Source organism: Nelumbo nucifera, chromosome 6 (genome assembly GCF_055504915.1).
Source record: "Nelumbo nucifera cultivar China Antique chromosome 6, China Antique-T2T, whole genome shotgun sequence".
Lineage (NCBI taxonomy): Eukaryota > Viridiplantae > Streptophyta > Magnoliopsida > Proteales > Nelumbonaceae > Nelumbo > Nelumbo nucifera.
Window position 1 is genome coordinate 55,928,370 of NC_142654.1, and position 21,501 is coordinate 55,949,870.

Below are 21,501 nucleotides of genomic sequence, written 5' to 3' on the forward strand. Positions count from 1 at the left end.
TATTGCCCTGGACCTTGGAGATTGATGGGCAAAACTGAAAAGTTACACCCGACCCCTAGACTCGATTATGATACTGCACTAGGTGTTGGATTGGTTTGTCTTTGATGTACCAATCAGTGAGATCCTTAGCGGGGGTCAAAACCTAGGTATATTGGAACAGTCTGAGAATTCATCTGAGTGGGTGACCATAGTGACAGGATCAGCCCCTTTGTCGGACAAAGATAATGATCGGGGATGCACTCTTACTGATGGAAACCAAGACTGCCGGTAGCCAATTTCAACCGTTGAGATTTGTTTTGCAAAGTATATTTTATATGAGATATAAAATTATATATATTATGGTTTCTAAAATGTTTGCAAGAAGGTTTTAATTTCTGGGATCCATATAAGTAGAAAGTGCAACACTGTTCCTTGTAGCTGAGGGAGATGTCTTCTCTTGTCGGGTAGTGTATGATCATTATGGGCTGAGAGGTTAAGTGTAAGACCATTGAGGACAATACCTGATGGGCTAATCTTGCATCTGCCCACAGTCTCTGGGTGTTACAAGGTGGCTTGACCCAGAGACTACTTAGGGTAAGTGTTGGGCCCATAGAGCCCATAAGATGGGTTTCAGGGGGTGCACTGTCTATAACAGTGTATTCGGCCAGGCCTTGTAACAAAGGTTGGGTTGAACCCATGTGGCTGATGTGTAGATCAATGTTTGGGTCCCACGCCATATAAGGAAGCACAACTGGGCAGCAGTTAAGAAGGTTAAGTGAGTACATAAGCTTAATGGGCCTAAAGCCCATTTCGAATTGGACTATTTAATTAGTTATTTATGGGCCGAATTCTGAGATGGATTAGCAGATAGGATGACCATATCCACTCATAGAGTCCAGATCTGAATCTGAATGTGATTCAGATCTAGAAATCTCCTAATGAGTTTAGGAAAAAGCTAATCTAATCTGCAGATAAGATAAGGATTTATCCTTATCACCTAAAGAGAAGGCTGATCCAAATATGATTTGGATAAACAACTCCTAATTGGATTAGGAGCTGATCTTTTTAGGTTAACAAAAGAAAGAAGGGGGCGGCAGCCTTTAGAAGACAATCAGATTTTCTTCAGTGCTGAAATCACAAGAAGAGAGAATTCTGCACCCTGCGAATACTCTCTTGCCGCCTCCTTATTGTCGCCGCCATTACCTTCAGTTCGATCTCTAGTTCTTGGAAGAAATCAAGATCTGATCTTGATACCAATCTTTTGAGAAAAGATTTATTGGAACTGTACTCACAAGCCATCCGATTGATTCTTGCGAAGGGTCAAATTCTTTTGGAAGAACATTGCTGATTCTGCTCCATCCTGCACTGCGCCATCTTTAGTGGGAACAGATTTTGGATCTTTCCTTGAGTGTGAACACCTCCATTGGGAGATACTGTTTCTCCGTATCAGGTACATTCTCTCTTACTCCTTTTGGTTCAGATCTGGTTCAGTTTATGGTTCAAGAATAATCCTTGAAAATATGATTTTCTAAAATAGGGAATGCGATTCCCAATTGAAGGGAGAGAAAAATTTTTGAAATTCGCCCCCTTATTCCGTAATCTTTGGACGTTCATACGATGGATCTCTCATCCCTTCAAATGCTGCAATTGCAAACCACATTGCTATCCACCAAAATGGTTAGCAATTTTGGCAGAAAGGAGCAATTCTACAATGGGCACTTGGGCAGGGTGTTCTTTGGGTCTCTTATATGTTGTGTTTCTTATATCTCTCGTGTCTCTTGTTATGAACTTTTTTTTACATTGCAACAAAAAAGAAAGAATAAAAAGGGTGCAGGAAGAATGACAGAAACAGTCCTATATCATCATTTTGTATAAAACATTACAAGCAACACTAGCCCAAGCCAAGTCATAAATAAATAACCGAGACATCATTGAATCATGCTTAGCACCTATCCCCATTGCTTACCAACTTCTAAACTGAATTCACCACCAATGAACCAAGACCCACTTGACCAAATATGTGTTCCCTTGACAAATAGATTTTTGTTTCTAGAAGACCCAAGAATAATATTACAATTCTATTATGTTTTCTTTTTTCTTTCTTCTTTTTACCATATTGGCAGCATCGATCAGCTACAGATTATGCAACAGAAACAGTATCAAGAATTCAATGCCGGCTACTTCCACGATGACCACGACCAGATAATCTCTGTACTTGTTCTTTCTTCTGCAATTAAATGAGAAAAAGGTTCAGTTACAAATTTCTCTGTAACAAAGAAAAACTTGGATTTTTTTTTTTAATTAATGAGACACTTCAAGTTTTTGAACTTGGAATAACATTTACAGGCTCTGTAGGTCTCAATGTTGATCCTCTTCTTATAAAGGCTCTTTGTCTTTCATTCTGTTTCTTTTTCTCCTCTAACTTCAATTTGGAGATGCTAGGCCTGTAAAGAATCACTGATCGACCAATCTGACCTACTGCCACTGACCCAGTTGCTTGCTCCAACTGCTTCACCACATCAGCTAGCTCACCTGGGCAGCTGTTGTGTACTTTAAGCTGTTCGTATGATTCAAAGACTCATTTTAGTTCAGCAAAACAAATTGGTGTGCTTTTTATAAATAAAACAACACAACTGTGAGAAGCATTAATGACACAAATAAAAGAAATAATATTCTATTAATAGGGGAAAAGGAAGATTTAGCAGAACCGAAAGCAAGAGGCTGAGCAATGTCCTCACAGTTCAAAAAGCACATTACTTTTCAGTTGAGTTAGCCTTTTAGCAATGTTCAGAGAACCAGACGGAGCGTAGAACTGGAAAAGGGAGAGAGGTTCACAGGTTAGAGGTTCAACCAAGGTCAAACCGCGATGACGCTACGTATACTGCAGGTCACATAACTACATAATTACTATTATCTAATATACTTTACAGACAATTACACACTTGAATGTGGTGGATAAATGGCTAGTTCCTTAATTTTTAAAGCAAATGACCAAGGTTCAAGCTTCAACTCACATTTTCTTTAAAGTACATGCATTAAAGCAAGTGGAGAAGAAAGGACTCAGAAGGGGAGGAGAGGGGAGGGATCTCGAAGGAGGTACATGTTTGAAGGAAGTACATGCAAGCAGTTATTTAGAGGAAGCAGGTACAAAAGAAGAGAACGGTGGACCAGAAGTTCAAGAAGAGTGTTTAAGATTGAAGTCCTAGTTTGAAGGCTTGGAGTTTATTTAAGCTGAAGAAGGATTTCTGAGATCAAGGAAAGGGATGATGTTGCTCCAGAGACATTGAAGAAAGTAAAAGAATAAAGCAAGTTCCATCTTGTACATGTGTCAAAAGTTTTCTCATGTTTGAAAGATGGATTGGTTGGTGTTGGTTCTACTAACAAATATAAGAAAGCCTATAATAAAAGAGGTTCAAAGGATAAAAGTTCAAAGATGATGAATGCTGAGAGTTCCAAGGAGCCAAAGGTCAAGACTCAGAAGAGGGGGAGTGGAGGTTGAATGTTTGGTTGATAGGGATGCTAATGTAGGCAAGAACTTAGGTTGGCTTTTATTGGGCAGAGAGGAGTTTGCCAGAAGGGCTTTTGAAGCATTTGAAAAAAGCAAGAGGGAAAAGAGCTTGAGGAAGATCATTGTTGAAAAAAGCAACAAGATAAAATGCTTGAAGAAGATATTAAAGATACTGTGTTCAGGGGCTTTCTTTTGTTCCCTCTTGTTTTGTTCTATTGATTTTGTTTTTGCTGATTGTTGGGCAGGTGTTATCTTAAAACCTGGATCTGCTTGTAATTAGCCTGTTCTTTTTATTTTTAATAAAAATTTTCATTTTACCTTTCAAATAAAAAGCAATATATACTTTAGGGAGGAACAAATAAAAAATGGATTAATGATAACAAGACAATGCACATAAATAAGAGGTCATGGGTTCAACTCTTGCCATTAGCATTTTAAAATTTCCATTCATTTAGTGACCTAAGCAGTTTTATGAAACCAGGACCGACACACCAGTTAAATTAGCTGGTCAGCCAGTTTTCTATGAATTTTGGTTTTTAGAGTATGACCGAACCATCCAAGAGCACTGGTCACAGTTCAACAGGCCAGTCCGGTCTGATTTTCTAAACAATATTTTTTAATTGACATTGAGCAAACAACCATGCTGAATGGATGTAAGCAAACTTGGTAGAACATCATAAATTTCTCAGGGACAGATCCTTGTATCTTTAGACTGTAAAGCTCCTGAGAAATATAATAAGATATTGTTTTGCCATTCTACTCAAAAGAAGATGGAGGCAGAATGTCAAAGCTCAAAAGCCTTAAGAAAATAAACAACTTTCTTCCAGCTCTCACATGTGAAATGTTCGACAGAGTGCAAATAGCCCAAAAGTCCAAGTAACATTTAGCATTGTATAGGGACAACATGGTATCTGAAACTTTGAACACATTAAAATAAGGGTCACATCTCAACAAGGGATCCTCACATGAAGGGGGACATTTAACTGGTGGATCTTTGTCAAATAGGACTTGAAGCCACTAGAGGGTGGGAATCATGGGATGGAATCTTAAGGTGGATACCAATCTGTTTGTCAAATAAGTGCCCCTTCATGCAAGGGACCCTTGATCAAAATACTAAGAACTACAACAGGTTGTGATAGTTTAAGTTACTAACATACTATATGAAGCTTATAATAAACAAGGTATGACATTCATAATAAAAGCCATTCCTAACCAATTACGGTTGCAGGGCAGGGATGCTGATCTCCAAACGTGTACATGGATTTCGATCTCCAAGTTAATGCATAAAATGCAACATTTGTGAGGGAAGGGCATTCAATGTTTTAGGTCTTGATCAGCCTAAACTCATATGATATGAGCAGCATAACAGAATCATTGACACTGCTGATCTATTAAAACTATGCTAAAAAGATCTCAATGTCTCACACTCTCACTTAAATCCTTGACATGACCAAGCTCTCAAGGCAAAATAGTAAACTGTCTTCCACTTACCCATATATCCTTGACTTAGTTTCTAATAAATACTTTCTTGTTTTCTGATAAATAATAAATACTTTTTTGTTCTATTCTTTCCATTCCCATTTTGCACACTATTCTTAGATAAAGAGTCACTGGAAAATGTGTTAATTTAAAATTCATGCAAAGATTGATATGTCGTTTCATCCTTGATCCTTTGCACATAATACATGCGGACGTGTTTAAGGAATGTACAAATCTCCCAAATTTTTCAAATTGACCATCAGCAACCTTGTTTTATTAATAATGAAATTGTTGCATATCAAGGGGAAAGCAGAAGAGGGATATAGAGGAAAATTGTAAACGGCATTAATATCAACTTATGACAAATCAGATATGCAACATCAAATAAAAAATCATCCTTTGATCCATAATCACGAAAGAGAATCCAACTTATCTCAATTTGTGAAGGCAAAGTTCTCTTTGTTTAAGAGCAAGGATGACCATAAGGAACATAAAAGCAAACCTCAAGTTGAACAATGATGATTAACAGAATCACACCTATTGAAATGCCTAAAATGAACAAGAGAAGAAAATACAATATATTTTATAAAAGGACAAATAAAGAATTTAACCACTTGGTTTTCTATGACAAAGCCAACATAGGTCTTCTCTTGGTGTAGTTGGTCCTCCAATGGCCAGATCTGTACCATTGGCTTTTGTTGAGACACAAATAAAGGGGATACAAGTGTACAAGAAAAGGCCATGCCAGCCTTTAAAGAATGTAACTAACAGCCAACCACTAGAACAAACTAGACAAGTGGAGAGGCTGGTATAACAGAATTGTAACAGCAGTATATAAATAAGGAAAGGAAGTTAGGAGGGGATTATGATTTGGGAATACAATCTTTCTTTCTCTCTCTCTCTCTCTATCTTTCTCTCTCTCATTCAGGTGGCAGGCTCCCTCGAAAGAGTCCCTGAGTTAGGCAGTCCCTAACAAGTTGGTATCAGAGCCAAGATGCCAAGCACAAGGTCATCCGCAATGGAGAACAGAGTCAACAACATGGAAGGAGAAATGGAAAGAATATTGGCTAACGTCAAAGAAATCAAAGAAAGCTTTGCATCCTTGCTTGAACGACTGGCACAAGCACCACCTGCGCCAATTCAGGAAGAGCGCAGTGACACCAGCCATCGAAGCTTATCAAGAACAGCAAGAATCGAGTTTCCCATTTTCGCAGGGGGAGATCCCACATCCTGAATTCTGCGAACAGAAAGGTACTTCGATTACCACGACACACAGGGACCTGATCGTGTCCCATTAGCTTCTGCACACTTGGAAGGAGAGGTGATCGTCTAGTACCAGTGGTACTGGCGACGACACCCAAGAGCCACATGGGCAGACTTCACCGACGCCTTAACCATGCGATTTGGAGTTTCGGCTTTTGAGAACTATGATGAAAGCCTCGCTAAGCTACGATAGACTGGCTCCGTCCAAGATTATCAGATGGCGTTCGAAAAATTAGCTGTGCGTGTGCAAGGCTGGCCAGAAAGTGCGCTTGTCGGTAGTTTTGTTGGTGGACTCAGAGAAGAATTCCGGCTAGAGATAAAAGCCATGTAGCCCACCACCGTTCTTGAAGCAGCAGCATTAGCTCGACTACATGAAGACAAACTGAACCGGGCAAGAAGGATTAATCGACCTCTGGGAGCTGCGATCAGACCAGGTATACCAAACCCAGAACCAGGTATCTTGGGTAAACCGGAGCCCAGATCAAGAGTAGGAATCACAAGCAAGGACGCCAACTTTGGTTCAGGCCCCGGCTCAGCCAAGAGGTTAACCTGGGTTGAGATGCAAACCCGACGAGAAAAGGGCCTTTGTTATGCATGTGGAGACAAATTCGGGCCAGGCCATCGCTGCAAGATCCTCAAGTTTTCTTCCTTCAACTTGAAACCGAATATGTCGAGCAATCAACAAACATGGAAGAGCCAATGGACAACCAAGAATGGGGGCAATGGACAAAGGAATACCCAGAAATATCCCTGCAAGCCTTGACCGGTCTTGCTTCTTCTCAAACTATGAGAGTAACCGGACTGGTACAAGGGCGCCGTGTGTCGGTTCTAATAAACAGTGGCAACACCCTCAATTTCATTACCAAAACATTGGTCAGACAACTAGGGATTCCGGTCCAACCATGTACAGCCTTTCAGGTGCACGTAGCTAATGGGAGCAACCTGGTGTGCAACAGTACGTGCACAGAATTAAAGATGAAGATACAAGGACATGAGTTCGAGGTAGATCTGCACCCCCTGGAAATCAGTGGAGCAGATGTAGTTCTCGAAGTCCAATGGTTAAGGCAACTAGGGCTGGTGATACGTGATTGGGCCCGTCTCACCATGGATTTTCAAGTGGGCAGCTCACAGGTGCATATTCAAGGGCAGCTGTCCAAGGGTCCAGGACCTATTAGTCTTGCGTCCCTAAGGGAACAGGCAGCAGACCCAGCCCACATCGTTTTAATGTAGATAGACTCCCACGGGAACGGCCCCATTCTAGCCCAAGGAAGCAGATCCGAAGAAGGCCGCACACAACTATAGCAACTACTTCAGAAGTTCTCAGTGATCTTCCAAGAACCTAAGGAACTACCATCGAAACGTGCCAATGATCATTGCATTCCATTGCTGCCCGGAACTGCACCCACAAATGTAAGGCCCTATCATTACCCCTATTTTCAGAAACTAGAGATTGAGAGGCAAGTGCAAGATATGCTTGACAAAAAAATTTATACAACCGAGACAAAGCCCATTCTCCTCGCCAATATTACTTGTGAAAAAGAAGGATGGGACATGGCGGTTTTGTATAGACTATAGAGCTCTGAACAACATTACTGTGAAGGATCGATTTCCCATACCGGTAATCGATGAACTACTAGATGAACTCGGTAGGGCCACCATATTCTCTAAACTAGACCTGAGATCGGGATATCATCAAATTCGGGTCCATGAGGGAGACCTCCACAAGACTGCCTTTCGTACACACGAAGGGCATTATGAATTTTTGGTTATGCCGTTTGGGTTGACCAATGTGCCAGCTACGTTCCAAGCCCTTATGAATGACATATTTCGACCCCATTTGCGCAAATTTATACTCGTTTCTTTTGATGATATACTTGTATATAGCGCTACATGGGACGAACACCTAGTACATCTACAAATCACCTTGGAATTGCTAAGGACTCATAAACTCCTTGCAAAGGAGTCAAAATGCGCATTTGGACAGACACAAGTACACTATTTAGGGCACGTGGTCGAAAACGGCATTGTGCAGCAGACCCGGAAAAGATCTTAAGCATGATAAATTGGCCCCGACCTCAAAATGTTAAGGAGTTATGAGGCTTCTTGGATTTAACAGGGTACTACCGGTGATTCATTAGAGGGTATGGACTGATTGCTGCCCCCTTGACAAGTCTACTTAAGAAGAATGGGTTCTGCTGGACTAGGGAGGCCCAATAGGCCTTCGAGACACTCAAAACAACTGTCTCATCCCCACCGCCGCTCGCACTTCCAAACTTCTCAAAGGACTTCATCATTGAATGCGATGCGTCAAGCCAAGGAGTTGGTGCAGTCCTCATGCAAGAAGAAAGGCCACTAGCGTTTTTCAGCAAAGCAATGACTAGGGAGGCCCAATAGGCCTTCGAGACACTCAAAACAACTGTCTCATCCCCACCGCCGCTCGCACTTCCAAACTTCTCAAAGGACTTCATCATTGAATGCGATGCGTCAAGCCAAGGAGTTGGTGCAGTCCTCATGCAAGAAGAAAGGCCACTAGCGTTTTTCAGCAAAGCAATGACAGCACAGAAATGGGCCAAATCAATATACGAACGTGAACTGATAGCAATTGTTCTCGCAGTTCAGAAGTGGCGGCCCTACCTTCTAGGAAGGAGGTTCATCATACGAACTGACCACTAGAGCCTGAAATTTCTGTTGGAGCAGTCCGTATTATCCCCGGAACAACAACGATGGATAGCAAAATTACTTGGCTACGATTATGTCATTAAATACAAGGCAGGGCACACTAACAAGGTGGCGGATGCACTGTCACGCCAGCCACAACAACTTCCATTACTTCTCACTGGCCCAACATGTTCCTTCATGGGTCAGCTAAGGGAAGAAGCTGAAAGGCACCCACAACTGAGCAAGTTGCGTTCACAGGTCCAAGAGGACCCTACTAGCCACCCAGGGTACACAGTGGAGAATAACTTGTTGCTGTATAAACGCCGAATGGTGATACCACAGGATTCAGCCCATATTCAACAGCTTTTGGAAGTGTTCCACTCATCCCTAGCAGGAGGACACTCAGGGATCCTGCGCACTTACAAGAGACTAGCCACCTAATTCCACTGGAAAGGCATGCGAAATTTGGTCCAAAAGTTCATAGCCGAATGCGTCATTTACCAGAAAAATAAGGCGGATACCTAGTCTCCAGCAGGGCTGCTACAACCACTCCGAATTCCTACACAAGTGTGGGCAGATATATCCATGGACTTCATAACGGGGCTTCCCCTTTCCTATGGCAAGTCCGTCATTCTCATAGTGGTTGATAGATTCACCAAATACTGCCATTTCTCCCTCTGTCCCACCCCTTTACAGCCTCCATGGTGGTTGAGATTTTTACTAAGGAGGTGGCACGATTGCATGGTACCCCTAACCCTATTGTCTCAGACCGCGACCCTATTTTTATGAGTCGTTTTTGGGCATAACTTTTTTTACTACAGGGAGTGAAACTCTTCAAATCCACCAGCTACCACCCTCAAACAAATGGGCAGACTGAGGTGGTCAACTAGAGTTTGGAAACCTATCTAAGGTGTTATGCAGGGGATAGACCACGTCAGTGGCTCAAGTGGCTTCATTGGGCAGAATGGTGGTACAATACCACATACCGTAGTGCAGCAGGAATAACTCCCTTCTGGGCTCTATATGGACGGGACCCACCTCCCCTACTCCCATATAAGAAAGGGTCTACAGTAGTAGCAGCAGTAGAAGACCAACTCCTCCAGCGAGATAGGGTGTTACAAGATCTCAAATCCCACCTCCATCGAGCCCAACAATGGATGGCAGACTCCTACAACAGAAGGCATAGGCCTGTCCAACACCAGATTGGGGAAAAAGTCTTCCTTAAATTACAACCATACAAGCAAGTTTCAGTAGCAGGCCACCGGTGGAACAAGCTGAGCCCTAGGTACTTCGGCCCATTTCGGATTGTGGAACGCATTGGGTCGGTGGCATACAGGCTTGACCTCCCAGCAACATCAAAATTACACCCTGTATTCCATGTATCCCTATTGAAGAAATGGCCAAAAACAGGGGCAATAACAACAACCACCCTCCCATCATTTTCGGAAGATGGCCAAGTTCAAACTGAGCCCACTCAGATAACAGATTTCAGGTGGATACGCAAAAGGGAATCACATCGAACCAGAGGCATTGGTGGTATGGTCAGGTCTCCCAGTTGAGGATGCAACTTGGGAACCTTACTTGGAGTTACAGAATAGATTCCCGCATCTTAACCTTGAGGGCAAGGTCGCTTTCAAGGGAAGAGGGACTGTTGAGACACAAACAAAGGGGATACAAGTGTACAAGTAAAGGTCACGCCAGCCTTTAAAGAATGTAACTAACAGCCAACCACTAGAACAAACTAAATAACAAACTAGACAAGTGGACTGGACAAGTGGAGAGGCTGGTATAACAGAATTGTAACAGCAGTATATAAATAAGGAAAGGAAGTTAGGAGGGGATTATGATTTGGGAATACAATCTTTCTTTCTCTCTCTCTCTCTATCTATCTATCTTTCTCTCTCTCATTCAGGAGGCAGGCTCCCTCGAAAGAGTCCCTGAGTTAGGCAGTCCCTAACAGCTTTGCTAAACTGGTGGAAGGTTTATATGGGTCATGCTTTTACTATGCTCCTGGATTCTTCATTGCTCTTGATCGTACATCAACTACACGTTGATTTATGCAAATTAAATGGCAATATCCTACTGGACAACAGATTTTTTTTTATGGGTACTGGACAACAGATTTTACTAACAGCCATGATGTCACATTTGACTGGAATTGCAGGTCGGGCATTGCAAGACACATATGAGCCCTAAAAGGAGTGCATCTATGAAAGGTTTGACTTCAGAAAAGAAGAACAAGAAAAAATGAGCTGTCAACCAGTCATTAAACCTCTTGACATTCTTGCGTCCAGTCTATGAAAGGTTTGGAATGGCAAGACACATGGTTTCAGCTTAATGACTTTCTTGTATCCAAAACTCTTTATATCTACATCCAAATTGTGAGCAGAATTAGACAGTCGAACATGCATTAAACCATAAGGTTGGACAATGCGTCTTAATACCAGTATCAGAATTTTTGGCTGTCTACAATCCCAATTTCTAAGAGGATGAGGTCTTTAGGAAACAAAATCCCATATATTTTCTATCTACTCCCTCTGTTTTCATTCCCACCTAAGACCACTGACCCCCACCACCACCACCACGACCACACACACACACACACACACATAAAAAAAAAAATGTACTCTTTCCTTTGAGAATTAATGAACTAACCAATAAGCACATCAACAAAGAGGAATGAGGAATGGAATACAGAGGAAGCTGTAAGTTTCAAATTTGGGAGGGTATAACAGAGGACCCCATAACCTTCAACTAAGGTAATGCTCATATCAGTTCAACATAATTCAGAGACGCAACATCAAATCAAAACTCCATCCTTTGCTCCACAATCCCATAAAATGATTACTAGCAAGCAAAATTCTCTCTACTTAAGAAGACGGATAAGAGAAGACCAACAGAGACGCGTTATAAAAGTTCAAAAAAACAAAAGAAAGAAGAACCCTCACTTAGAGAGTAATGATAAGTAAAATGGGATCCACTGGAATAATTAATGTAGGGAAACAAAAACCGGATCTGGTGTATACAAAAGAATAATAAGGAGCAATTATACCTTGAGGAGTTCGTTGGCTTCAAGGGTTTCGACGAATGAAGCAGCGACTGAAGAAGTAACGCCGGACTTGCCGACTTGCTGGCATTTGAGTTTCTTGCCGAGGCTGTGAGCATAAGAAGCTAGCTCCTTTTTTTCTTTAACAGTCAGTTTTGGCAACTCGGCCGAAGATTTAATAATGGGTTGGAGTTCTCCGTTGTCGACAACAGTCTCCAGCTCAACGGGTTCTTGCTGCAGTGGTGGTTGATCGTCTTCAGAGTTGTCTGGAGCGAATTCATCCTCGTGAGGTCTAGTCTGAAGAGAGACGAAACAAGAAGAGGTGGAGGAGGTGTTGCAGAAAAGACGAGAGTTAAGAAGCGATGAGTGAGGACGGAATAATAAGATTTGGGTGTGAAGAGGTGGTTTTCGTAGACGGGGAGGAGCAGTAGAAGAAGCAGTTGCAATGTTGCAAAGGGGTTTAAAGATGAAGTGTAAAGAAGAGGATGGAGGTCGGAGGAGGTGCTGCAGCTGATGGGCTCCTATACACGTCGCCATTACTCAAAATCAACTCCTCTCCGATCTATCTACGCTTTTTGTGGATTATCGGGAAGATAATGTCATTAATATTATTCAAATATGTCCTACAAAGATAACAACCGAAGTGGGCGTTTGGTCTAGTGGTATGATTCTCGCTTCGGGTGCGAGAGGTCGCGAGTTCGATTCTCGCAACGCCCCTCATACTTTTTATTGTTATGAATAAAAAGAAAATATGGAAAGAGAATAAAATTTGTAATATAGATTTTCTACTAACTACTAACCCAATGAAAACCATGCCACCTATCTTTTTCAACTAACGAGTCATTATCTTCCCGTACATGTTTTTCTTTTTTTAAGAAAACTAGTGAATGACCCCGTATTAAGTACTACTTAAATCGTTTATTAACTTAATTTAATCATTCTTCTTCTTCTTATTATTAATTTATTTTAGTATTTAATTTAAATTTTTTGTTATATAGTAATATTATTAATTAAATTTGTAATTATTTAAATATTTACTTAAAATATCTTTTCCAACCGAGTATAATTATTATATAATAGATTTGTTAATTCATATTTTGCATTTACAAATAAACATTAATGATTTGGCTTAACAATTTTAATTTCTGTTAATAAATATTGATTCTTATTTAAGGTTTAATTTCTGTATTCAGTAATTATTATGGGGCCCACTTTGAACAAACATTAATGATAACCGATGATTGTTATTTCATTTTTTATTATTTACTTAATTAAGTACTTGATAATTGTTATTATTATTAATTATTTCTATAAATAACTAATTGTTATTATTATTTACTTAATTCAATAAATTTCAGCAAGTAATTATTTGATTTAATAGACTTTAAGTAACTAAACTTTGCTACTTACAAATTTTTAATAATAATCAGTAATATTAAAATAATATTAATATTGTACTAATTATAAAGTCAGAAATAATTATAAGATTACAATCATAATAGTAATAGTAATAATAATAATTGTATTATTATTATTATTAAGTAATTAAATATTTATTTAATTAATGAAGTAATAATTATTAAATAATAAATTTATTATAATTATTTTTTGTTAAATAATGAAATAATAATTGCTTTTGTAATTAATTAAGTTAACAATGTTGAATAATTAAAAGTTTATTAAATTAACTTTCACTCATTCAAATAATTAATGAGAGATAATAATATTATTAATTATAATTACTGATAATAATCAGTATTATATTATTATTAAGTAATAATATATTCTTATTATGTAGGTACTTAATTTGTGCATATTAAGTAATAAATTTGTTATAATTAATTTTTTTAGTTAATTAATGAAATAATAATTGCTTTTATAATTAATTTAGTTAACGATGTTGAATAATTGATTTTTTTTTAATTTAACTTTCTCTAAATAATAAATTAATGGATCATAATACTATTATTCATTATTATCATTGATAATAATAATATGAATAATTAACATTACTTATATATTTATGAATTAATGTAAATATTAATTGATTTTATCCGAATTAATAATTATCATTACTAAAATCGTTAGTAATTATTAGTCTGAATTAATAAGTATCATTATTATCAGTAATTAATTATCGCTGTTAAATAATGTTGGTGAAAACATTAATATTTTGGTATTTACAATTGTTTTTAATAATATATGGGTCAGCAAACATTAATTATCGCTTTAATTAATGATAAGTAATTATTGTTAGTTCATATTGTTACTCAGTTCGCTCAACAAAAAATTAATATTTTTGGGTGTCTTGGGAATTTGAATCAATTTAAGCCAAACCAAAAATAATATAAACTGAACCAAAAGCAATATAAACCAAACAAAAAACTGGAGCAATATACACCAATTTAATCCGGTTGTACCCGACCGACCCGATCCAGATTCCATCACCGTCTTTACCTGCATGGTGATAACAGTCGCCTGTGAATGCTCTTGAGCAGCAATACGCGGCTAGAATGATCTGAACCTACGGATACCGGTGGGCTGGGAAAAATGATCGCCTGTGGTCGGTGATCTATTTGAAACACAAGCAAACATCTAACCGGAAACTAAACAGAGAATGAGCACTAAAGTTAAACTTGTATCTGCAACCACTTTCATTTGTACTAAACAGAGAATGAACACAAACATCTAAAAAAATACTTCTAAACAGAGAATGAACACAAACAAACATCTAAAAAATACAGAAATTGAGGTTTCTGTAAATCAGATTTAGAACACTAACTGGATTGAATTCGAAGTTTCTGTGAAATCCAATTTGAAGCAGCTCCTGTATTGAACTCTTCTCCGTTTTAGATCTACACAATCAATCTCTTCTCCCGTTTTGTTGAAACTTTTCTTTTACTGGTGTTTGAAAACAGAGGTGCAAAGTTTGAAAACAGTGGGCGGTAGATGCAGTCCGTGCTGAAACTTTTCTTTTGCTGGCGTTTGAAAACAGTGGGCGGTGGATGGATGCAGTCCAAATGGGGTTTTGCATTCCTTACGTCTCCTCTTCCTACTAACCCAATAACGTCTCTGCTTCCTACATTTTCATTTAGTGGCCTACTAACTAACTACGTGAGGGGTTTTGCATTCCCGAAATTCAGATATGTGAGTTGCTAAGTGTCTGACTGAGGAGGGGTTTCCCACACTACATTGGTCTAGTAGTATGATTCTCGCTTCGGATGCGAGAAGTTGCGAGTTCGATTCTTGCAACACCCCTCATAATTTTATTGTTATTTATAAAAAAGAAAAATATGGAAAGAGAATAAAATTTGTAATATAGATTTTCTACCAACTACTAACCCAATGAAACCATGCCACCTATCTTTTTCAACTAGCGGATCATTATCCACCATTACATGTTTTTTTTAAAGAAAATACCAATTTTTATACATAAGCTTTTTTTAAAAAACACGAAAGACGAGTGTTTTAAAAACCGATCCAGAGGCTGAAAAGTTTTTGCCTTTGCGTCATGGGTCATTGGTTCGACCATCCACGTATGTAATATATAGTATCATTTTGTATTTAATTTAATTTATGTTTTTTAATTCAGTTTTTAATTTTTTATATATAAAATATTAAAAATTATAATTTGAGACCAAAAAAGAAGGTTTTTTTTTTCGTGAAAATAGCAGGGCAAGGTGCCTTGGGACACAAATCTCAAAAAGTTACCTAAAATAAAAAAAAAATCACCTTAATCAGACATCAGAGTGCAAAATTATGGCCTCTCAAAGTTTGCATACACAGTATACAATTCGCTACCCAATGATCGGGTCACCAGTTTGATGGTTCAACCATTTGGGTAATGGTTTTGTTGACTTTTAAGTTTCCAATAATTTTTGGGGCAACGTTGGGTTTTATAAGAACTGAACCCAGAAAGTCAATCGGGTGATGGTTCGAACAATTTGACCATCTAGGTCAACAACGAGTTAAAAACATCACAAAAGACTAGTTTTCCCCCTTTCTCTCCTCTCCGATTGTTAGGGGTAACTTGTTCATAGACCTGCTCATGTGTTGGGCTTCGGACCCAACTTTACACTGTCTCAGGCTCTGACTTCAGGTCGGGCCCATTAGAATTTTAACAAAAGCCAAACCCAAGCCCAACCCATAGATAGGTCTACTTACTCATACCTTGATTCCATAACATCTTCCACATCTAACTTTTACATCGTACATTATGTTAAAGAATAAAGGCACCTTATTAAATAAAATAAAATCTAGAGGTTTCACTATGATACCAAAAATATTTATAGCCAATCAACCTATGTCATTAAAAGAGGTTGCCAATCAATTGGTATTTATGAAAAATCACAGGGTGCTTTGATTGGTTAGAGTTCTTTTAGTACCATGTCTTTCCAATATCATAGATTTTCCTTAGAATCTGTACTTCTTGTCAATCTTAGAACGAGAAAGGAGAACAATCTTGATCTAATATGCTACCCATATTTGAATATGCTACCCATATTTGAATAGTCATATATTGTGTTGTCATATCCATCAATATCTTTCCTTGATATAGGCTCTTTTGGATATGTAAATACAAATTCCGGGTATTTGATTAGGACAAGGAGATAAATTACAAAAATAAATTTGTAATAAAGAAAACGAACAAGGGAATGAACTTTCCTTGATTTCTGCTCGATAACATGAGCACCTTCTGATTAACAGTCGAATTTGGTGAAAACGAGGGCCGTCGGCGTGTTTTTCGTACTTCTTGAAGTGTTTTGTAGATTTCCTTGATTTTGGTGCTTTGGGAGGTTTGGTGTAGATTTCTTCACTCCGGGCTTTGCGCTTGATCGGCTGTGAATGATGCTTCTCTAAGAAGGGTCTTTTTGTGGTGGCTTGATATTCTTTGGAGAGCTTGAATCCAAGTGTGTTGTAGAGAACGCAAAAGCTTTTCCCTTCTTTATTTTTTATGGATTTTGTAGTTGTTGGAGGTTGCAGGAGCTTGTAGTTGCTTGCAATCTTCAGTGTTGGTGTCTGAGAGATTTTTGCAATGTGATTCTTCGAAAGGAAGAAAAAAGACCCCATTTCTTCATAGGCAAGGCTATTTATAGCCAAGGGTTAAGGCTACCACCTCAGTCCACTTAGCTAACTAATCCCATGTGAGTGGGGTGTTGGATTGGCATTAACTCCTATGCATGCACCATTATGTAGGAGCTAGTGGTCTTGCCAATAGGACCACCCTATTACAATAGGAGATGGGCTAAATTAGACTTAATACACTTGGATCCTTGGGCCACCAAGTCATATTTATGTAAACTTGGGCCTTGGGCCCATGGAGACCCATATTAACTTGAAAGTCTGTCATGTAAATTAAACCCATTTATTTGGCTTAAAATTCATATGTCTACAAATGCCCCCTCGAGGACGAGATGATGAAGTCCGGTGCAGCGCCGATGTCCTCGATGATGTTGGATGGTAACTTGGCTTGAACTTTTTTTTTTTTTTTTGGAGATCTAGTACAACCTCTTGCCCTTGAGGAGATGTCTTGGCTTGCATGACATACTGACTTGGGCTCAATCAAGCGTAAAATTGCATCTATCAACAAGATTGGCGAGGTGTTGTTCTCCAAGTGGGAGTCTTCTCGGATTAGGACATCTAGAATAACGCCGAGAGCAACTTCCTTTGTTAATGAGATCACAAGGTGTTGTTCTTCAAGTGGGAGTCTTCTTGTTCTTCATGAGGTGTTGCTCTTTTAGTGGGTGTCCAATTAGATTAAGACTTCCTAGTATAACATGGACATCCTCTATTAATATGAGACAAATTGCATCGCTCTTGTTCATTGAACAACCTCTTCTTGTAGCGATTCAATGTTGCTGGGACAAAATATGGCTGTTCCAACAAAGAGATATTGCATTAAATCCATACGAAAACCAATAAGACCATCTGGACTGGTTTGACTAGAGTTGGATCAATTCTTGGTCAACCGGATCATTGCTTTCTTAATGGTTCCATCGACCCATTTCGATTTACAATAGGCTCTTTGGATCGATTGAGTCCATCACCCAAATCCAAGTATAGCTAAAGCTTGTTTTCCCCTTCACGAAACTGAATTACAATCCAAAGCTTTTTCACTTGTGAAGAGATCTTACATCATCATCGGTATTGCGCATAAGTAGCAGATTCTTCCTCTTTTTACCGCCGCTTGCCATTTTGACAGTGTTGTAGAGATTGAAGTGGATTTGTCATTCTTCTGCAAGAGGACAAGGGCTGTAGTTTACCACTTCAGGTTAGTGATTAATTGATTTCCATCACTCTTTCTTTTCTATGGTCACAATTGTTCTCTGAATTCCACTATGTGAACAATCTATCACTAACAATGTCCCATATCAACGAAATGATTTCTTTTGTCATCTTGCCAATCATCGTTAATAAACTATGCTCATGGCTTAGAAACCCCCTAACCATCATAGTTACAAACTCGTATTTGCATTGGCAACGCTTAACCATTCTGGTCGATTATAACAAACATTTATTATTTGTTGATATAATCGCAATACATTGGGTTGAATTCTGGGTCATGAGGTTGGGCTTCCTCATTGTACGTGAAGGCTGCCTTCATTTCCACAAATTTACATGAACACTTCCTTTTGCGATTGCTTTTCTCTTTCTTCCTCTTTTTTTCTTAATGCATTGACTGGACTGCCTAGCTACACTTGGTGTGTTTGTAGGAATGTACTCCCTTGCTTCAATCTTTTAAGCTTATACGGCAAACCTGTCAAGCCTTATAACTGCATTTCGTGCACATATATGTTCAACAACTTTGGAATTGAATAGATCATTCTGTTATAAGCTCAATATGTCAATTTGTCTATTTCTAGACGATACAAAATCTCATGGTTATAATTTTGTTCACGTAGGACTACAGATTTGGTACACCAATTGTGCACCATCTTTTGTCAAGGTATCATGAATTGCATATCATTTCTATGAGACTTGACGGGTTAGAACTTCACCAATTGGCAAGTCGATTTGACTTCATCAACAGCGAGCCCTTGCAGAGCTTCGTAGGCTTTCAGGTTCGAAATCTTTTGGATTTAGGGATTATCTTGCATAGAGCTTCTTCACTAGAGAGTCACAACATGCCAAGCTTCATCAACGGAAGGCCCTCGCAGACCTTCAATGGTCCAGGGTGTTGGACAGTTTTGTATGCCCTTAGCTTCAATCCGTTTTGATGTACTTTTGTTATTTAATGGAAATAAATCAAGTGCATGTTTAATTCATGTTGTTTGGTATAATTCTGTGTAAGACCCTAAAATTGGACACTTATAGAGACTCGTGTTAATTTTAAATGTTCACAGCCATTGGATAAGTCTGGGGAGATTTATCCTGCCAAGGCTGATACTGGTGTGCCACCAAGTGTTGGGATGGCCTGTCTCGGCCACCAGGGTAAGACCCGAGGCACATGCAGTATGGGATTACTTGAATCCTTGAACCGGACCAGATTTCCAGTATTGCCTTGGACCTTGGAGACAGATGGGCAAAACTGGAAAGTTACACCTAACCCCTAGACTCGATTATGACACTTCACTAGGTGTCGGATCAGGCATGTTTTTGATATGCCAATCAGTGAGATCCTTAGCGGGGATAAAAACCTGGGCATGTTGGGGCAGTTTGAGAATTCATCTGAGTGGGTGATCATAGTGATAGAATCAACCACTTTTGTCGGACAGAGGGTAATGATCGGGAATGTACTCTCTCTGATGGAAGCCAAACTGCCGGCAGTTGATTTCAATCGTTGGAATTTTGTTTTGCAAAATTAAGATATATATATATATATATATATATATATATATATACGGTTTCAAAATGTTTGCAAATGGTTTTAATTCCCGGGATCCATGTGAGTAGAGAGTGCGGCACTGTTCCTTGCAACCGAGGGAGAGGTCCTCTCTTATCGGGCAGTGCTTGATCATTAAGGGCTGAGAGGTTAAGTGTAAGACCATCGAGGATAATACCTGATGGGCTAATCTTGCACCTGCTCACAGTCCCTGGGTTTTTATAAGATGGCTTGGCCCAGGGACCACTTAATGTAAGTGTTGGGCCCATAGGGTCCATATGATGGGCTCAGGAGTTTATTGAGTTTTTCAGTGAATTCGGCTGGGCCTTATATTAAAGGCTGGGCCGAACCCATGTGGCTGGTGTGTAGATCAATGCTTGGGTCCCACGCCATACAAAGAAGCCCAACTGGGCAGCAGATTGGAAACTAGTTAAACATTGTACACTTAATGGGCCAAAAGCCCATTTCGAACTGGGCTGATATGATCACCCAAATATGGGGCGAATCTGAGATTAATGTTAGTGAAAAGGATTTGGCTTTTAACCTTATCCACTCTGGGAGACCAAATTCAAATTAGATTTGAATCTGGTAACCTCCTGATAAGATCAGGATTAAGCTAACTTTATCTGCAGACAGGATTAAGATAATCCTCTATCCAAATATTGATTTGGATTGGGATAACTCCTAATTAGGAGGTTTCTTAATCAAGAAGAAAGGAGGAGAAACCCAAAAAAGAGAGAAGCATCAGATTTCAAACCACCTTTGAAAGACAAGGTATACCTCCTGCGAATTGAGAGATTTGATCTCATTCATACTCCAGAGAGAGAAAAAGCAGTTCAACCTTTTTCGCCCTTGGAGTTCTCCTCCTGCCGCCGCCATCTACCTTTGCAAGATTCGATCTTTGCAGAAATAGGAAGTCAAGAAATCTATTCTTGACATCAGTCTTGCAAGAAAGACTGAAAAAGACTCAGTGTTTAGTGCTTCCAGAGGGTTCTTGCGAAGGATCCAGTGTGTAGGACGCACCCTGCTGGTTCTGTTCCATCCACAGCTGTGTCATCTTTAGCAGGAACGGATCTTGGTGCATTCTTTGGGCGTGAACACCAACTTTGGGAGATACTGCTTCTCCGGATCAGGTATATTCCTCCCATTTATCTTTTGGTACAGATTTGGTTTGATTATGGTTCAAGTAGGATCCTTGAATACTGCATTCTAAATTTAGGGAATATGATTCCCAGTTGGGAGAAGGTAGGAAAATTTTTGAAATTCGCCCACCCATTCTGCAACCTTTATGGCGTCCATTAGATGGATCCTACCATTCTTTCACAGGGTCCCTAGGTCCAGAGCTTTTTAAGCTTTTGAGTCTGAGGTCTCTTGGATTTAGGGATTAGCTTGCATAGAGCTTCTTCACCGGAGAGTGCCACAAATATCTTGTTTCTTCAGTTTAGGGTAAATATTTCATATGGTACTGACACTCTTATTTTTCTTATGCAGGTAATGGCTTCCTCTGGCTCACCTTGACATGATGTCTCTTCATCTTCTCCTACACTCTCTCTACCAAGGAGTTTGCCTCAAGAAGGGTGGATGATGGAGCATGTAGATCCTGCATTGAAGGGATAATTCCTTCGCTTTCCTAGTGTATTAATAAAAACTTATGTCCTTATGGTCGAAGTGGAGTTGAACCAGGACCGCTTTCGAGGATGACATAGATTAGTTGTTACCCCGGGAGCCATGAAATGCACCAAGGGG

General features: G+C 39.4%; 1 protein-coding gene and 1 non-coding gene across 2 annotated transcripts; one reads left to right on the top strand and one right to left on the bottom strand.

Annotated features, from left to right (window-relative positions):
* Positions 1–1,819: 1,819 nt before the first annotated feature.
* LOC104602022 (uncharacterized) lies at positions 1,820–12,501 on the bottom strand. The gene is made up of 3 exons (XM_010265562.3): positions 11,940–12,501; positions 2,324–2,536; positions 1,820–2,206 (listed from the first exon to the last, which is right to left on the bottom strand). Exons 1-3 carry the CDS (start codon positions 12,468–12,470, stop codon positions 2,147–2,149), a joined length of 804 nt encoding a protein of 267 aa, XP_010263864.1. The 5' UTR covers positions 12,471–12,501; the 3' UTR covers positions 1,820–2,146.
* A 77-nt stretch (positions 12,502–12,578) lies between these two features.
* TRNAP-CGG (transfer RNA proline (anticodon CGG)) lies at positions 12,579–12,650 on the top strand. The gene has a single exon. It is a non-coding gene; the product is annotated as a tRNA-Pro (tRNA).
* Positions 12,651–21,501: the final 8,851 nt, after the last annotated feature.

What these genes read in the sequence shown, in the direction of transcription:
- LOC104602022 (XM_010265562.3), bottom strand. Translation starts at nt 12,470, where the DNA reads ATGGCGACGTGTATAGGAGCCCATCAGCTGCAGCACCTCCTCCGACCT. An exon ending in AAGCCAACGAACTCCTCAAG is followed by an intron (nt 2,537 to 11,939) that starts GTATAATTGCTC and finishes TCATACGAACAG; the next exon opens with CTTAAAGTACACAACAGCTG. An exon ending in CATTGAGACCTACAGAGCCT is followed by an intron (nt 2,207 to 2,323) that starts GTAAATGTTATT and finishes ATTTAATTGCAG; the next exon opens with AAGAAAGAACAAGTACAGAG.